Source organism: Salmo salar, chromosome ssa07, assembly GCF_905237065.1.
Source record: "Salmo salar chromosome ssa07, Ssal_v3.1, whole genome shotgun sequence".
In the NCBI taxonomy this organism is placed as follows: Eukaryota; Metazoa; Chordata; class Actinopteri; order Salmoniformes; family Salmonidae; genus Salmo; species Salmo salar.
Window position 1 is genome coordinate 41,684,672 of NC_059448.1, and position 18,014 is coordinate 41,702,685.

Sequence of the window (18,014 nt, forward strand, 5' to 3'; positions counted from 1 at the left end):
AGGAGAGCAGGAACAAGAGACACATCTATTCATCTGTCACTAACCCTACGCATCAGTCCCTCTGTTGCTCTCTCTCTCTCTCTCTCTCTCTCTCTCTGTCTGTCTGTCTGTCTCTCATTCCTCTTTCTTTATCTATCTGGTGGTACATCTGTATCACTCTTTTTTTCCATTTCTAATTCTTCCTTCTCTTTTCTGTCTTTGTCTATCCGTCTCTCCTTCTCCCTACAGTATATCGTATATTTCTCTTCCCCCTATTTTTTCCTCTCCTAATTCCCTCCATCCCTCATCGTTCCCCTTTAGAGGAAGTCTGCCTGCGTTTTATTAAATGCGGGAAACATCAGTCTATAGGGAGACTGAGACCTGCCAGGAGTGTGTGTGTGTGTGTGTGTGTGTGTGTGTGTGTGTGTGTGTGTGTGTGTGTGTGTGTGTGTGTGTGTGTGTGTGTGTGTGCGTGCGTGCGTGTGTGCGCATGTGAGTGTTTGAGAGAGTGTTTGTGCATGCGAGTGTGTGAAAGAGTGTTTGTGCATGCGAGTGTGTGAAAGAGTGTGTGTGCATGTGAGTGTGTGAGAGAGTGTTTGTGCATGTGAGTGTGTGAAAGACTGTTTGTGCATGCGAGTGTTTGTGCATGTGAGTGTGTGATCGACACGGGGCGGTGGGAACAATGTTTCAGCATTTCACCAAACAAGCAGAATTAATGACACAGTGGAGGAGTAGATATGAGAGAGAGAGAGAGAGAGAGAGAGAGAGAGAGAGAGAGAGAGAGAGAGAGACGGGTGACAAACACAGGTGGGAGCTCTGGGATTTATGGGGGGGGGTTAGTGGTTGGTTTAGACAGCAGCTGCGCTTCATTGACGGGGCTCGCTGTGGGAATGGATGAAACCAGCTTGATTTGACAAAGAAATGTCGATTTTCGAGAGGAAATGTACAGCCAGCTTCACAGCTATATAATATTGTTGTGTGCTGCTGCTAGTTTAATAAAGATGAGTTTTTTTATTGACAGAATATATGCTCTCCTTTGAGAAAGCCCTATAAGAACAAACATGGAAGGTGTTGGGGGTTCTTGGGTTGTGTGCTGCTGCTGCTGATGAGTGTGAAAGCTGTAAATGAGCACAGCTGTGAGGCTGACTGCTACTGGCCCAGAGCACCAGGCCTTACAGACTTCACACAAGACAAGTGTCTCTGTACCCATCACTGTTTTGTTGATGAGGCTTGGTGTGTGTGTGTGTGTGTGTGTGTGTGTGTGTGTGTGTGTGTGTGTGTGTGTGTGTGTGTGTGTGTGTGTGTGTGTGTGTGTGTGTGTGTGTGTGTGTGTGTGTGTGTGTGTGTGTGTGTGGGCGGATCTCCCTGCACTCTGTCACAGATGGGCTCTGCGACGCCACGTGCATCTGCTCCAGTTTCACCAGGACGGTTGGACGCTCTGAGACTACTGCTGTATAGGGGTGTGTCTGTGTATAACAAAATGTGTATATCAGCTCAGAGGGAGTTGTGCAGGTGTGTGTGTGTGTGTGTGTGTGTGTGTGTGTGTCAGCCCCGGGGCCAGACATTGACTGGTGTAGCTCAGTGACTGTACTGTGTTTAGTGGATGAGAGCTCGGTGGTAGTCCGTCACCTAATCCTCCACCCACCCAGTGCTTAGACCCCCAACCGCGCTCACCGCTCGCCTGCAATTAAACCATTACAGAGACACACAGGCGCTGAGAGAGGGAAAGATGGGAGGAGAGACAGACTACAAAACAGCTTGATTTCCCATGGGTCAACATTTACAGGGTTTCCCTGTTTCAGTGTCTTGTGTGTGTTCATATTTCTTTCCGAAGTTTTAGCGTGCGTGTGTGTGTGTGTGTGTGTGTGTGTGTGTGTGTGTGTGTGTGTGTGTGTGTGTGTGTGTGTGTGTGTGTGTGTGTGTGTGTGTGTGTGTGTGTGTGTGTGTGTGTGTGCGTGTGTGTGTGCAGCCCGGTTCCTCCTGACCCTGCTGGGTGTTACATAAGTCACGCTGAGGGCCAATATGTCCCCAATCTGCCTCTCCACAGAGAGAGGGGAAGTGGGGATGGGGGCAGGTAGAGGTAAAGAGGTGGAGAGGTGAGATTAGACAGGAAGAGAGGGAGGGAGAGAGTGGGTGCTCACTAGATGACAGTAATATAGGAGGAATAGATGGGTTGAGTTATGGTACACGGATAGATACAATGAAGATGGAGAATGACAGATTAAATAAAGACATGGGGAAATGAAGAACAGGACGGTACGGTGGTGTTGAAGGACTGTTCTGTAGCTCACACAGGGAAAGGGGGGGGGATACCTAGTCAGTTGTACAACTGAATGCATTCAACCGAAAATGTTCATCGACATCATCGGTGCCCGGGGAGCAGTTGTTGCTGGGGGTTAACTGCCTTGCTCAAGGCCAGAAGGGCTGATTCGAACCAGCGACCTTTCGGTTACTGCAGGCTGGGCTGGACCCTGTCACATTTCTTATCCTCCTGACGTCAGCGTCAGATATACAGTACTCTGCCTTTCAGCATTCTCTCTCTCTCTCCTTCCCCATCTCTTATTTTCCCTCTATCCCACCTTTCTTTCCCTCTCTTTCAAGCTCCCTCTCTCAGCATCAGTGTCCGTCCCTCTCCCTTTCCCTCTCCTTCCCCTTCTCTCTCCCTCCGTCTCAGTAGTCCTGCTGTGAGGATCAATCTTGCTGGGTGGACTGGCTTGTGTGTGTGTGTGTGTGTGTGTGTGTGTGTGTGTGTGTGTGCTTGGTAGTCATGATTAAACATCAAAGTCTGTACATTAACCATTGTGTGTGGGAGGGAGAATAGTGTGCGCTGAGAAAGCTTTAGAGTTGGGATTAATACTGGAAAAGAGAAAGAAACCTATTCCTCTGTAACATGAAATAGCACCTTCTTGGAGTCAAACTCTCTCCTGCTCCTCCCATGTACCAGCGCGGGGGGGGGGCTATGTGTCTGTAAATGACCTTATAACTGTCCTATTGAAAGATTTGAATCCTACTGTGTGTGATAGAGAGAATGGGACAGAAGCAGTGTTGATGCTACCTCTTAAACCGACTCGTTTTAAAATGGCTCCTCACTGGCTCATGGAGTAGACTAAACAAAGAGGACAGTGGGAGATATCAGACAGTCAGAGGACATAGCGTACCTAGTAGTATTTAATAGTACTTAATACTGACAGAGAGAAGTTCCCTCAGAGTAGAATGTGTTGTTTGTGTGTAATTACCCTGTAATAGTGAGTAGTGTTAACAGTCTGTAGCCTGTGTTTGAACTAGCCCACCTAGCCTCCAGGCTAGTGAATGAGTAAATGAGAACAGGAAGACTTGTAAAAGCATCTCTAAGCAGCTCTGTTGACCTCTATCTGAGCAGTGGAGTCCCGACGGACCTCTCCCACCCCGCGAACACTTTTAATTGAAACAGGCTCTTAACGAGGTTGGGGGGGGGGGGGTGATCATGTACGGAGACATGCGTCAAGTGGTGCGTGGAGGCAGGGGGGTTTACTAAGAAAAAGTCAGCTCTTAGGAGTGACGAGTGACAGCAACCCCCTTTAGTATTACCCAGATGTGCGCACACACTCATACACACATGCGTACACATGCGCACACATACAGTACACGCACATACACACAGTCTAATAAGAGCACACAAGCAGAGTGTGTGTGTGTGTGTGTGTGTGTGTGTGTGTGTGTGTGTGTGTGTGTGTGTGCGTGCGTGCGTGCGTGCGTGCGTGCGTGCGTGCGTGCGTGTGTGTGCGTGTGTGTTTTCCTCCCCTTCCTTCCAGGCTGTTATTAGGGTCGTTAAGTCGACAGTAGCTCTTAATTAACTCAAGCTGAGGTGATGATGGTGGGGTGTGATCCACTCTGCTTCTCTGAGAAATAGCAAACTTGAAATGAACACACACACACACACACACACTCCTATAGCATACACACATTCATTAGCTGTCTCTCTGGTTGCCCCTCCTCTCTCATCTATTCCGTCTTCCTATTCTGCTTCTCTTCATACTGTCTGTCAAAAGATATATAGAGAGAACCCAGACGTGTTCTATGCTGTATAGATACCACTCTCCTGTGTTCTCGCTCCGTTTTTCTTCACCTCCCTTTCTCTACCTCTCTCTTTTCTCCTGTCTCACAACATCACTAAAGCCATCTCCCTCTTTCTCTCTTTTGTCTCCTGTCTCTCTTTCTGTATTTCTCACCAAGCCTGTTCCTCTCTAGACCTCAGGATAAGTCTGGAATTGATTTAGATTTAAAATTCCTATCTTCTGGCATGCTGTTTTTCTTCCTAACGACTGTGAAGTTAACCAAAGTGTGTGTGTGTGGTTAACGCCTCGCGCCCCTCAGCACTGCCTGATTCGTTAATCATTCATGGGGCTTTCTCCAATGATATCATTAAGCTTCCGAATGGAGAAACCTACACACACACACACACACACACACCACTGAAATAGTTACACGTACACATTACCGAGAGCGAGACTGATCTCTTATTTGTTTTCAAACCTTCTATAATATTACCCTGTTAAGTAAAGTGGTGTTTTGGGTAAACCTGACTCTCTCTCTGTCTCTCTCTCTCTGTCAGTCTCTCTCCGTCAGTCTCTCTCTCTCTCTCTCTCTCTCTCTCTCTCTGTCAGTCTCTCTCCGTCAGTCTCTCTCTCTCTCTCTCTCTCTCTCTCTCTCTCGTCAGTCTCTCTCCGTCAGTCAGTCTCTCTCTCTCTCTCTCTCTCCGTCAGTCTGTCTCTCTCTCTCTCTCTCTCTCCGTCAGTCTCTCTCTCTCTCTCTCGCGCTCTTTAGAAAAGGGGAAAAGAATCACATCAAATGAAAGTGATTTTTACGCTGTAGTTTTTTTCCCAGCGTGCTTTGCTTTGCCCCTAGACGACGCCTAGGGATCCGGAGCTCTAACTCAAACATCTGTTTCCTTCTTTTTCATATCCGTAACAAATAACAAACCTATCTTTAATATGCTGAGCACGTCCCCAATTCTCCTCCCTAACTGCACCAAAAAACACTAGTTTATTTCTAATCCCTTTCCTGGTCAAATCCGATTCATATAGTGGAGATGTTATCCATAGTATTATATTCTTGTAGTTTTCGTGTTTAGACTGCAATCAGAAGAATCTGGGGTTTTCCTGGAGTGAAGTTAACACTGATTTAACTGTGAGAGTGTATCTTCCTACTGGGATAAGGATGTGACATGTTACACTGCTGACATGTTACCTTTTAGTCAGTCAGGTGAACTTTCAGAGTCATGTGCACTTTCAGAGTCAGATGCACTTTCAGAGTCAGGTGCACTTTCAGAGTCATGTGCACTTTCAGAGTCAGGTGCACTTTCAGAGTCAGGTGCACTTTCAGAGTCAGGTGCACTTTCAGAGTCATTTGCACTTCAGAGTCAGGTGAACTTTCAGAGTCAGGTGCACTTTCAGAGTCAGGTGCACTTTCAGAGTCAGGTGCACTTTCAGAGTCATTTGCACTTTCAGAGTCAGATGCACTTTCAGAGTCAGGTGCACTTTCAGAGTCAGGTGCACTTTCAGAGTCATTTGCACTTTCAGAGTCATATGCACTTTCAGAGTCAGGTGCACTTTCAGAGTCAGGTGCACTTTCAGAGTCAGATGAACTTTCAGTCAGATGAATTTTCAGAGGCATTTGCACTTTGAGAGTCAGGTGCACTTTCAGAGTCATTTGCACTTTCAGAGTCATTTGCACTTTGAGAGTCAGGTGCACTTTCAGAGTCAGCTGCACTTTCAGAGTCAGGTGCACTTTCAGAGTCAGCTGCACTTTCAGAGTCAGGTGCACTTTCAGAGTCAGATGAACTCGTGGATACTATTTTTATGTCTCTGCGTCCAGTATGAAGGAAGTTGGTGGTAGTATCACGATCCAATGCTAACTAGCGTTAGCGTAACGCCTGGAAGTCTATAGGTATCTGCTAGCATGCTAGATACTGTATAGTATGTGATTTTGGCCCTAGTGGTAGAAAATCCCAGACTTTTAACTTGAGACGAGCTGGAAGTGGGAACAGAAAGAAGAAATGCAAGTATTTACATAATGTACAAACTCACTCTTTTCTCTCTCATTCCCTTCATCTCTGTCTCTCTCATTCCCTTCATCTCTATCTCATTCCATCTCCATGTCTCTCTCAATAGCCCCTTAATTCTTTCTCATCTCCCCTTCTCCCTTTCTACCCCCCCTTCTCTATCTCTCTCTCTCTCTCTTTCTCTTTTTATCGAACCCTCTGTTAGGGAAATTACAGTCCAATAGCGATTACCAGAGAAAAGTGTTTTTCCTCTTCATCTCTCCATTCAGATATGAAGAGGGGATGGATGGGTTGCGTCTCAAATGCCACTCTATTCCCAATACAGCTCTGGTCAAAAGTAGTGCACTAGGGAATATGGTGTCATTTGGAACGCAGATGAGACTGGCAGCTCATCTCATTTTAATTGAGACATCCATGTTAAGACGGACATGAATATTTAACCGGCCCAATTAATATGCTAAGGCCAATTTAAATGTTTTAAAATTCACTGTGTAAATTATTGAAATTGCTTTCACTGGGAACTTCAGATGTTTCATAAAGTGTTTAGGCTCTGATGTCCCGAAGTGATGGAATTTTAACGGAGTAGATTCAAGCTGAAATGGGACACCGTTTCCCATGATGCATCTCTCACTCTGTCTCCTTAACCTTTGGGACATCACCAAATGTATCCTGCTGTATTATACCACTAGATCTCTTTAATCAAGTGTGTGTGTACATGTGTGTGGCCCCCCCCCCACCCCACACACACACACACTCTTACTTGCATACATACACGAACGGGCAGGAAATGATAAAACAGCCTCCATCTGACGTTCCACTGAAGCGCCAAGCGACGGACGGCGTGGCGCCGATAAAAGTTGGCTTTTCCAGTGACTGCTCTCTGCAAATTAAAAAAAGCCAGCGGTACGAGAGCTAACGGCGGCGTCATCGTGGTTACACAGGCGTGGCTCGCCTTACGGTACAGAGGAAGATGGATCTGAGGACTCATTGTTAGTGACATGTTCATTTCTCCACCGTCACTCACCCACCAGAGGCGTCCGCTATCAAAGTGAAGGGACACGGACCCAGCCGCCAAGTCCCTCTCTTCCTCTCTCCTCTTTTTCTCTCTTCTCTTTTCCCCTCCCGTCCTGGAAGGCTCCAATGCCGACTGTTGAATCAAGCAGACGTTAATGTTTAATGTTGAGGTTTTATATCCTAGCGCTTTCTGCCTGCTCCTCTACGGTTCTGTCTAATTTATACTATTGTACTTTGTACGTGGCAGCAGTGGTGTTAAATTCAAGTTCGGAGGGAGTTGATTTGATTTGTCAGAGCAGATGATGGAGGTTCAGAGGTTAAGTGCCATTTTGGCTATCACACTTAATCTCTCCCCCCGCAGGGTTCTCCCCCCGTAGGGCTCTCCCCCCGCAGGGTTCTCCCCCCCATAGGGCTCTCCCCCCGTAAGGCTCTCCCCCCGCAGGGTTCTCCCCCCCATAGGGCTCTCCCCCCGTAGGGCTCTCCCCCGCCGTAGGGTTCTCCCCCCGTAAGGCTCTCCCCCGTAAGGCTCTCCCCCGGGAAGGTTCTCCCCCCGTAAGGCTCTCCCCCCGCAGGGTTCTCCCACCGTAGGGCTCTCCCCCCGTAAGGCTCTCCCCCCGCAGGGTTCTCCCACCGTAGGGCACTCCCCCCGTAAGGCTCTCCCCCGCAGGGTTCTCCCCCCGTAAGGCTGTCCCACCGCAGGGTTCTCCCCCCCCGTAGGGCTCTCCCTTATTAGAGATGATGATCTGATGGGTGATTGTGTTGACAGTGATATGATATACTGTATTAATCTCTCTCTCTCTCCTCTCTCTATCTCTGAGCCAGGCAGCCATGGTACTATGGCTGGGGGTTCAACCTGCCAAGAGGTCAGGCTCTGCTGGACAAGTGGAACCAGATCCCCGACTCCACCGACATACTGGTCACACACTGCCCCCCACTGGGTGAGGGAGACATTACACCTGTGGGACACAATCACGAGATATCATCGCACACACGTTACATACACACGCACATTCACACACGCACATGTGCGCACACTCAGTGCTTTGATAGACTGTCAAATAAGTAATACTTTTTGAATAATCTGTAATTTATTCCTGTTATCATCCTCGTGTAAATATCTACCCACACTTACATACACATTTGCATAACACACGCACACTTTCACAGCCCATCTCCCGCTGCAGCTGGGAGATGCTCAGACGAGTGTGTGTGATTGATTTCTGTGGCTGCTGCGTGGCGTCTCGCCTCTAAACACAGGGAGTTATTTTCCGTTCAGTTTAGCCAAGTGTCTCCAGCTCCCCTCTCCTCATAAGCCACCGGCATATGGAGCAGCTACAGCGGGCCACTAATGCCTATTAGAGGGAGAGACAAAGAGAGGGATAGAGAGGAGGGGGAGAGAGAGGGAGAAAGAGGTGGGGAAGAAGGAGAGAGAGCGAGAGAGAGGAGGCTGGGGAGGAGAAGGAGAGAGAGGGAAAAAAAGGGTAGGGGGAGAGTACAGAGTGCGAGAGGTGGGGAAGAGAGAGAGAGAGAGACAGAGGGAAAGAATGAAGAGGACAGAGGTGTGAGGGAGTGAAGAGAGAGATGGACAGAGAACTACAGAGAGAGCGTTGGTCTAGAGAGAGAGGAAGAGAAAGACACAACAGAAAGCGAGGGCTAGACGAAAAGTGACCGAGTAAAAAGAGTGAGAGGCGCGGTTCGTTCGCACTGCGGCAAAACCCGTCGTCTTTTATGGGGCGCGATAAAGCGATGGAACGGAGATGGAGGAGAGGAGGAATATGGCCTCTTTTTATCTAGCGCTGAGGAGGAAGTTACACAGGAGGAACAAATCTGTATGAAAGCTGTTTACTCACCAGCTGCCTTAAAACAAGCAGAGAATTAGTTGAGTGTCCAGAAATGGAGACAGAGCCATTACTCTTCACATCACAAAAGTCTCCACGGACTTGTAAAGTAGCCCAAAGTGATTCGATTTTTTTTTTTTTGCTGAATTACATTTACTTATTTCGAGCTTTTCACTAGATTTCAAAGCACTTTGTGTCACCCCATCCACCACCAACGTGTGCATGGCACAAGACCAGTCCTGATAGTGTTTCTATAGACTCAGCGGTATGCTTCCTATAGAAGTGACACTAAATCAGTCTCTCTCTCTCTCTCTCTCTCTCTCTCTCTCTCTCTCTCTCTCTCACACACACACACACACCCGTGTCACACTGTGTGTAGGGTTCCTGGACTGGGTTCCTAAGAAGATGCAGCGGGTGGGCTGTATGGAGCTGCTCAACACTGTCCAGAGGAGAGTACAGCCCAAGCTGCACGTGTTCGGACACATCCACGAAGGTACACACACACACACACACACACCTTCATTGTGTATAAATGAGGTTTCTCATACTGCTACACAAGCCTACATGTTTAGATTATCGATCTTGTAGCACAACGTCTTTGGAATGCGCCATTATGACTCGTTTATGGATTCTTGCCACGAGGCAGTATTTGATTCTATTAAAGGCATACATTATGCCTGGAAGTGGTACTACAGCGTCTCATCCAGGCCAGGGGGGACTGGGAGGCCTTCTCTCCAGGCTGAGAGATTCTTTTTTTGGGGTTAGCAGGTCAGCGTGGGTCCCCTGGAGCACCATGGCCCCTTCGGAGAGGACCAGATTAGTAACTAGATCAGATTCACACAGGGAGGAACAGGCCGGATTTAGCCCTGCGTGTGGATCTGAGCGACTGAGATAGATTGGGAGCAAGGAAGAAGGGAGAGAAAAGGAATTGTAGCTTTTGTCATTTGTCACACGTTCTTTACATCAGACCGGTTCATTCTGAGTGATCGAAAAAGGCCAAAAAGTATCTCACCTGTAAACCATTTCCTACATGTCAAACCAGATGCAGTCGCCGCTGTCAGTGTTAAATGTGGAGAGTTGTGTCAATAAAGGGAAATGTAGAGAGAGTGTAAAGAAGTCAATGAATAAATGAGTGTTACTGTCAGTCTGTCTTTCTCTCCCTCTCTAACAGTCGTCTCCCCTCCTCTCCCTCCTCCAGGTTATGGTATGATGACAGACGGCACCACCACGTTCGTCAACGCCTCGGCCTGCACCGTCAACTTCCAGCCCATGAACCCGCCCATCGTCTTCGACCTGCCCAATCCCACCAGGACCACATGACTAGAGAAGCCCCGCCCTGCTGAGCCCCCCTCCAATCAGGAGCCAAGTGGTGGGAAGGCAGATAGGTGAGGGTGGTGGGCAGGTGTTGGTGGAGTACGGTATATAGTCAGGGCTCTAACGGATGCTGTGTGTGTGTGTGTGTGTGTGTGTGTGTGTGTGTGTGTGTGTGTGTGTGTGTGTGTGTGTGTGTGTGTGTGTGTGTGTCCAAGTCTCTTACAGACGATGTGTGTGTCTAAAGAGACGGGCGCTGTTGCCAATCCTCACTTGGCAAATCCATCGATGTTCTTTTATATCTGTCATTCCTTTATTTCAACAAAAGCTCTTACAAACTCGAAGGTAAGGCAAAAGACAGACCCCAGATGCCTCGTCTATCATATGAATATGTCAGCATTAGTCTGTAAATCTTCTGTTGCACTTCTACTGCACTGACAATCTGGCCTGGCTGTCAGGTAGAGAAGAGGACAGGGGGAACTTTGTCTGCTGTGTCATTGTTTTTCTCTCAGAAGAAGACACTGGATAACTCTCATTCTCTCCTTGCTTCCTCATAGAGGACTCTGTTAAAGCCACCAGTGGAAGTGGCTCATTGGCGACGTTTTGACATTGTGACAGTGTGGTCCACCGTTCATTTGAGACCTTCCCTGGGGAGTGATTGAACACTTACAGAACATTAACCCAATGTCCATGTTTGACTTTGTGGAGCTGTTTGCCAGCACAGAAAGGATACCCCTGACAGTACTCTGATATCACACTTCCTGCGCTGAAGATTAAAACACTGCTTTCCCATCATCCCTTTTTCTCTTGATCCCTCTTTTCCTCTGCCCCTCTAGTTTCACTCTCCTCTCTCTCTCTCTCTCTCTCTCTCTCTCTCTCTCTCTCTCTCTCTCTCTCTCTCAGGCCTTGGGCATGGTGGTGTGTGTGTGTGAGATCAAAGTGTGTATGTGTGTGTGTGAGAGAGATCAAAGTGTGTGTGTGTGTGTGTGTGTGTGTGAGGGCAGCGGGAGGTCTCTGCCACGGGCTGTGTGTGAGTATAAGTGTCAAACGTGTTGACACCACTCCCCTGGGTCTCATTACAACTCTCACTCTTAAGCCTCTTACCAGGGGAGAGGGATCTCTTCTCTTCCTCTCTTCCCTTCTGTTTTTTCCCCCTCTCTCCTTCTTTCCCCCCTCCATCCCTCGTTGCATGTGTAATAAGCTCAACCGTCTCATCCCTGGCTCATGTGCCGTGATCCTGACAAGTTTATTCCGAGGTCACCGGCTGAGAAGTCTGCAAGATTTTGATTCCTGGTACGGAATACTGGAAATACGTAATAGCCAACGGAGCGGATTGGCAAATGTGTTCACTCCCGACCCTGTACAGAAGCAGCGGTGTCTGGAATGTTCTCGCTGCTCCATGGTGCCCTTTCTGGGAGAGATGTATCATGGGAATGAACTTTGAACTCTTAGTGGACCAATGGATGACGATGAGGTGTAGGCCTAATGTACCGTAACTGGTCAAGAAGTCGGAACTGTACATCTACGTCACGTCATTGTAAAAACATGTTAGCAATCAAGGATTACTTCAAATGTTGTTAAATATGTGTGTGTGTTGTTAAAAAAGAGCCAGTGCAGAAACAATGTTTACATTTTATTCTAAGTTCAGTTCTTTCTTGTATAGGCTAATAAATGCTTATTACTGTATAATAATATCTGCACTATGTTACACTCTAAAAATGCTGGGTTGTTTGGTTGACTCAACTCACGAGTTCTTTTCTTTAAAAACTTCAGGGTTATTGACGCTGGGTGCTGGGTTATTGCTGCCGGGTTATTGAGTTATGACCCAGCGGGTCAGATCAGAAGACAGGAGGCGTAGTTTAGTAGGGGCGTGGCTTTCAGATACTGTAGTTCTGTTCAGCCAGCCATGAGAGTAAATTACATCCCTGTTTATCTGTCCTGTTGCATAGTTATCACATATTAAGGTCGAACATTTAAAATTTTGTAGCTTCAATGACGCTTACAGAAGTGTATAAGTTCCCTAAAACCTATGTAAATCCCATTGTTGGGATACAATAAGGTGGTATACCTTATAATATATAATCTTAATATTACAGACGAATGTGTGAAAAACATGTTATTGACATTTTAATTTGCAGTATGTAAATTTATGATGATGAACAGGAATGACATTTACTCTCACGGGTGGCCAATAAGATCTAGCTGAAAGCCACGCCCCTAATAAACCACGCCTCCTGAAAATAGCCTAAGGATTACGTTAAATAAGACCCAGCTTCTAGGTCAACCCAGCATGAGAGTCAAAAATACCCAGCTGATGGTTACATTAACCCATGTTTGGGTAATCCCAACAACCCAACATGTTGGGTCATTCATGCAACCCAACTGGCTTGGACAAAATAACCCAACATGTGTTCTGTCCACTATTTAACCAACGCTAAATTGGGTTGTTTTTAGCCGCTAATTTTTTTGAGTGCACGGGGTTACCCACACCCCGTGTAGCTATTATTAACTCTTTCATGTTGTCAAGCAGTTGTCTGCGTAAAAAAGGGTAACAGTTTTCTTTCGAAAGAACTTGTGAATGAGCGTCCTTCCTCTGCTCGTCTGGAAGCCTTTGGTTGGCTAGCTGAGCTCAAAGTGTGGTTAGCATAACATGACAACATCCCTGTTTGATCTCTCTCTGCTCTCAGACATTATATATGAACATCCCCTCTGGCTATGTTTTATTCCCAGGGTCACTGGGCTTTCACTGCTGTTCTGCACATTGTGCTAGCTGGGCTACGTCTTAATGGGGCAGATTAGTGGGCTGTTGTAGGAATAGGATAGAGTGTTTACAGATAAGTGGGGGGGGGGGTCAGTGTCTGTATCATCGTACTTTCTTTTAAGGATTTCTGCGGGGGAAAATGTCTGGGTTTTTTTTCGCCATTTCTTACTATTCTCTTTCAACCATAACTTTGAAATGACTCACTTTTTATGCACTGTGCCTCAATAGCTGTATTCTGTATTTCCTGTTTTCTTTGAAAACTCTGAAGTTTTGCCGTTGTATTTCTCGTTCGTTCCTTGGGGCATGCTGTTCTGAATCTAATAACTTTTGATGACAATCTGCTTGTATTGTATATCATTGTTACCATTGTTTGGGATATACTAACTATTGTTTTTTTTATTGCTTTAATGATGTACAATATTTTTTCATGTGAAAAGAGAAAAAAATCCAACCATTTTAGAATGGTATTGTATAATGTGTTGCCCCTGGAGACAACTCTGTAAATGTAAAATACCTTTCTTAAAACTACCTGCTTCTGGTTTTCTGAGAGATTATCTACACAAATTTAATTAAACCTTATCTGTGACCAATGGATCATCCCTCCTTTTCTTCCCCAAACTCTTTCTTTGTGTAAGTTTTCCTTTTTCCTGGCGATTATTTAAAAAAAATTCAACTTGGCTCTTTTGCACCAATCAAACGTATCTGTGTCTCATATCAATTATGTGGGCCGGGACCAGAGGTAATTTCCAGTGTCTAAACCTGAGTTCTTCATGTCTCATTTGATAGCTTGGTTCTTCCACACCTCTGCACATTCTAATGAGAACCCTCGTTCAAATAATTACAGCAGTAATCCCAGAGGAGATGGGGTAATTTATTTGCGGATGGTTTTTCGCTTTACACCATTATTACAGTACCTTTCATATAGACTCCCATCTCCTCTCTCTCTTTATTTTCCTTCTATCCATCCCTCCCTCTCTCTCTTTGTCTGTCTTTCCACGGTCTCACACTCCATCTCCATTGCCCCCTTCCGTTTCTCGCTCTCTCTCCATCTTTCTGTAGATTATTTAAATGATATCTCTCTCTCTCTCTCTCTCTCTCTCTCTCTCTCTCTCTCTCTCTCTCTGGGTTCTGTCTTGCAACGGTGATGCCGTCTATCTCATGAATGACAAATGCCCTCTCCTTCTCCTTGTCATCCATTTCGTTTCCCGTCAGATGAGAACAAAGACAGTCCCCTGCGTGTAGCAGCATCCGTACATCATCCAAAAGCACTTTATTTGGTTGGGTTTGGTTGGGAAAGCAATCAGTATCATAAAGTCACACAGCAGAGAGATAAATCGGTATACTAGAGGGAGAAAAAGCTGTAGATATGCCAGGGGAAGATATTGGGAGAAAACCCTCAACAATATATATTTTTGATAATACATCACTTTATATGTTTTAATTTATATGACATGATTTTGTAATAATTTGGTGTATCCCTCCTTCGCTCAGTGGTGCAGTAAAATGATAGCGATCAATATGGACTGATTTATCAGTGATAACTAGCTAAACCTTCACAGGAGCCTACAGTTGGGCCATAGTTAGAGGGCAGAGGTTAGAGGTCAGTGTGGGAAGCTCCGTAGGAAGTCATTGTAGGGGATCTTCCCCATAGTGTTCTTGTCAAAGATAGAGGTGAGGTGGAAGAATTCCTCCTCGGATAGGTTCACTCTGAACTGCCTTAGCACCTGTAGTAATACACAATCAGGATTATCTGCTGTGTGTGTGTGGGTGTGATTGTGTGACTGTCACGTGTGTGACATGTTATTAGTCTACAGCTTTTTAAATAATGGTCAAACAGTAGATTGTTGGACTATACCTTTCTGAATTTCTTGATGAAGATTTTGTCACTGCGGGTGTGGTCAAAGGTAACAAAGTTTTGCCTCATGGAGCGCCAGAACTCCTGGACCGGGTCATAAAGCCTCAGCATGGCTTCCACACACTGTCTACTGAAAACATCCACACTCATCTGAACCACAACCAGACCGCATCAGGACCACACAGGACCGGAGAAGACCAGAGAGGACAGAGCAGAGGACAGAGCAGCCCTAGGACCATGCCTCAGGACTACCTGGTATGATGACTCCTTGCTGTCCCCAGTCCACCTGGCCGTGCTGCTGCTCCAGTTTCAACTGTTCTGCCTGCGGCTATGGAACCCTGACCTGTTCACCGGACGTGCTTGTTGCACCCTCGACAACTACTATGATTATTATTATTTGACCATGCTGGTCATTTATGAACATTTTAACATCTTGACCATGTTCTGTTATAATATCCACCCTGCACAGCCAGAAGAGGACTGGCCACCCCTCATAGCCTGGTTCCTCTCTAGGTTTCTTCCTAGGTTTTTGGCCTTTCTAGGGAGTTTTTCCTAGGGAGTTTTTCCTAGCCAACGTGCTTCTTTCACATGCATTGCTTGCTGTTTGGGGTTTTATGAGTCTGGATCTGAGTACCTCCCCGACTCTTCACCGAATGCAAACACATTCTGGGCTGACTGATTGGAACACACATGGGTACAGTTTGATTGGTTAAAGACGATCCTCGTCACCACAAACGACTTGAATGATGGCAGTCTCAGACTAATGTATGTGGCGGACGACAGAGCAGCAGCAGAATCATTTCGTGTGAGTCGTCAGGCTAGGTCTCTGATTTATCACACAGATGGTTGGTTTGGTTAGTAGATAATGAGGGTTATAATTGTGAACCAAAGCCAGTACGAGAGGGGGTTTGGATGGTTTGCAGCTTGCAGGTTGCCAGACAAGCTCTCACCCACTCACTCTGGTGAGGCTTGGGGCCCTGCTTAATGCTAATGTTTAGTAGCCCATTGGGCGGGGATCTTCTCCAACCTGGCCACCCGCGTGTCATTTTTTGAAGCTTTTATTAACATACCTCATTGTGCCAAAAGCACACAAATCACCAAACTTGACGAATATGGTTGTCAAGGAGACAGCAGAGAGCCCGAGGGTGGGAGAGGTCCCCACTGAGTATACACAATCTGGAAACCCACCACCACCCCCTCGTTTTACTTTACATTCCCACTCCCCGGACACCGTCCCCAGAAAAAGGGACAGTTAATGAGCCAACAACGGACCAGAGAGAGAGAAAAGAGTAGTATGATAAAAGAGGAATATAAATTTTTTTTTCTCTCTCTCCCCAAATACTAATTTACCACAGTTCCTGCAGTAAAAACATTTATGTTCATACAGCACCGTGTTGACAGTAAGTTAAACTGGGGTGTACAATACCAGTGTAGTAGGGAGAGGTAGTTAAACAGGGGTGTACAATACTGGTGTAGTGGGGAGAGGTAGTTAAACAGGGGTGTACAATACAGGTGTAGTAGGGAGAGGTAGTTAAACGGTTGTACAATACAGGTGTAGTGGGGAGAGGTAGTTAAACAGGGGTGAACTAGTGGGGAGAGGTAGTTAAATGGGTGTACAATACAGGTGTCGTAGGGAGAGGTAGTTAAACAGGGGTGAACTAGTGGGGAGAGGTAGTTAAATGGGTGTACAATACAGGTGTAGTAGGGAGAGGTAGTTAAACAGGGGTGAACAATACAGGTGTAGTGGGGAGAGGTAGTTAAACAGGTGTACAATACAGGTGTAGTAGGGAGAGATAGTTAAACAGGGGTGGACAATACATGTGTAGTAGGGAGAGATAGTTAAACAGGGGTGTACAATACAGGTGTAGTGGGGAGAGGTAGTTAAACAGGTGTACAATACAGGTGTAGTAGGGAGAGGTAGTTAAACAGGGGTGAACAATACAGGTGTAGTGGGGAGAGGTAGTTAAACAGGGGTGTACAATACAGGTATAGTGGGGAGAGGTAGTTAAACAGGGGTGTACAATACAGGTGTAGTGGGGAGAGGTAGTTAAACAGGTGTACAATACAGGTGTTGTAGGGAGAGGTAGTTAAACAGGGGTGAACAATACAGGTGTAGTGGGGAGAGGTAGTTAAACAGGGGTGTACAATACAGGTGTAGTGGGGAGAGGTAGTTAAACAGGTGTACAATACAGGTGTGGTGGGGAGAGGTAGTTAAACAGGGGTGTACAATACAGGTGTAGTAGAGAGAGGTAGTTAAACAGGTGTACAATACAGGTGTAGTGGGAAGAGGTAGTTAAACGGGTGTACAATACAGGTGTGGTAGGGAGAGGTAGTTAAACAGGGGATGAACTAGTGGGGGAGAGGTAGTTAAACAGGGGTGTACAATACAGGTGTAGTAGGGAGAGGTAGTTAAACAGGTGTACAGTACCGGTGTAGTGGGGACAGGTAGTTAAACAGGGGTGTACAATACAGGTGTAGTAGGGAGAGGTAGTTAAACAGGTGTACAATACAGGTGTAGTAGGGAGAGGTAGTTAAACAGGTGTACAATACAGGTGTAGTGGGGAGAGGTAGTTAAACAGGGGTGTACAAAACAGGTGTAGTGGGGAGAGGTAGTTAAACAGGTGTACAATACAGGTGTAGTAGGGAGAGGTAGTTAAACAGGGGTGTACAATACAGGTGTAGTAGGGATAGGTAGTTACACAGGGGTGTACAATACAGGTGTAGTAGGGAGAGGTAGTTAAACAGGGGTGTACAATACAGGTGTAGTAGGGATAGGTAGTTAAACAGGTGTACAATACAGGTGTAGTAGGGAGAGGTAGTTAAACAGGTGTACAATACAGGTGTAGTAGGGAGAGGTAGTTAAACCTCCCTTAAGCCTCCCTGTGGCTCAGTTGGTAGAGCATGGTGTTTGCAACGCCAGGGTTGTGGGTTCAATTCCCACGGGGGGCCAGCATGAAAAGAAAAAAAAATGTATGAAATGAAATGTATGCATTCACTACTGTAAGTCGCTCTGGATAAGAGCCTCTGCTAAATGACTAAAATGTAATGTCAAAATGTAAACAGGGGTGTACAATACAGGTGTAGTGGGGAGAGGTAGTTAAACAGGTGTACAATACAGGTGTAGTAGGGAGAGGTAGTTAAACAGGTGTACAATAAAGGTGTAGTGGGGAGAGGTAGTTAAACAGTGGTGGACAATACATGTGTAGTAGGGATCGG

The 18,014-nt window shown here is 46.3% G+C and overlaps 1 protein-coding gene, 1 non-coding gene and 1 pseudogene across 2 annotated transcripts in view; 2 read left to right on the forward strand and 1 right to left on the reverse strand.

The window, feature by feature from the left end:
• The window catches only part of LOC106609322 (metallophosphoesterase domain-containing protein 1), a 45,315-nt gene extending 31,780 nt beyond the window's left edge, over positions 1–13,535 (forward strand). Inside the window, exons 5-7 of the mRNA XM_014208000.2 lie at positions 7,856–7,971; positions 9,251–9,364; positions 10,070–13,535. Coding sequence (XP_014063475.1) covers positions 7,856–7,971; positions 9,251–9,364; positions 10,070–10,191 — 352 coding nt within the window. The 3' untranslated portion in view covers positions 10,192–13,535. The remainder of the gene's footprint in view (positions 1–7,855; positions 7,972–9,250; positions 9,365–10,069) is intronic.
• A 1,009-nt stretch (positions 13,536–14,544) lies between these two features.
• Positions 14,545–18,014, reverse strand: part of LOC106609261 (EF-hand calcium-binding domain-containing protein 6-like) — a 33,042-nt pseudogene continuing 29,572 nt past the window's right edge.
• On the forward strand, positions 17,673–17,747 carry trnaa-ugc (transfer RNA alanine (anticodon UGC)). The gene has a single exon. It is a non-coding gene; the product is annotated as a tRNA-Ala (tRNA).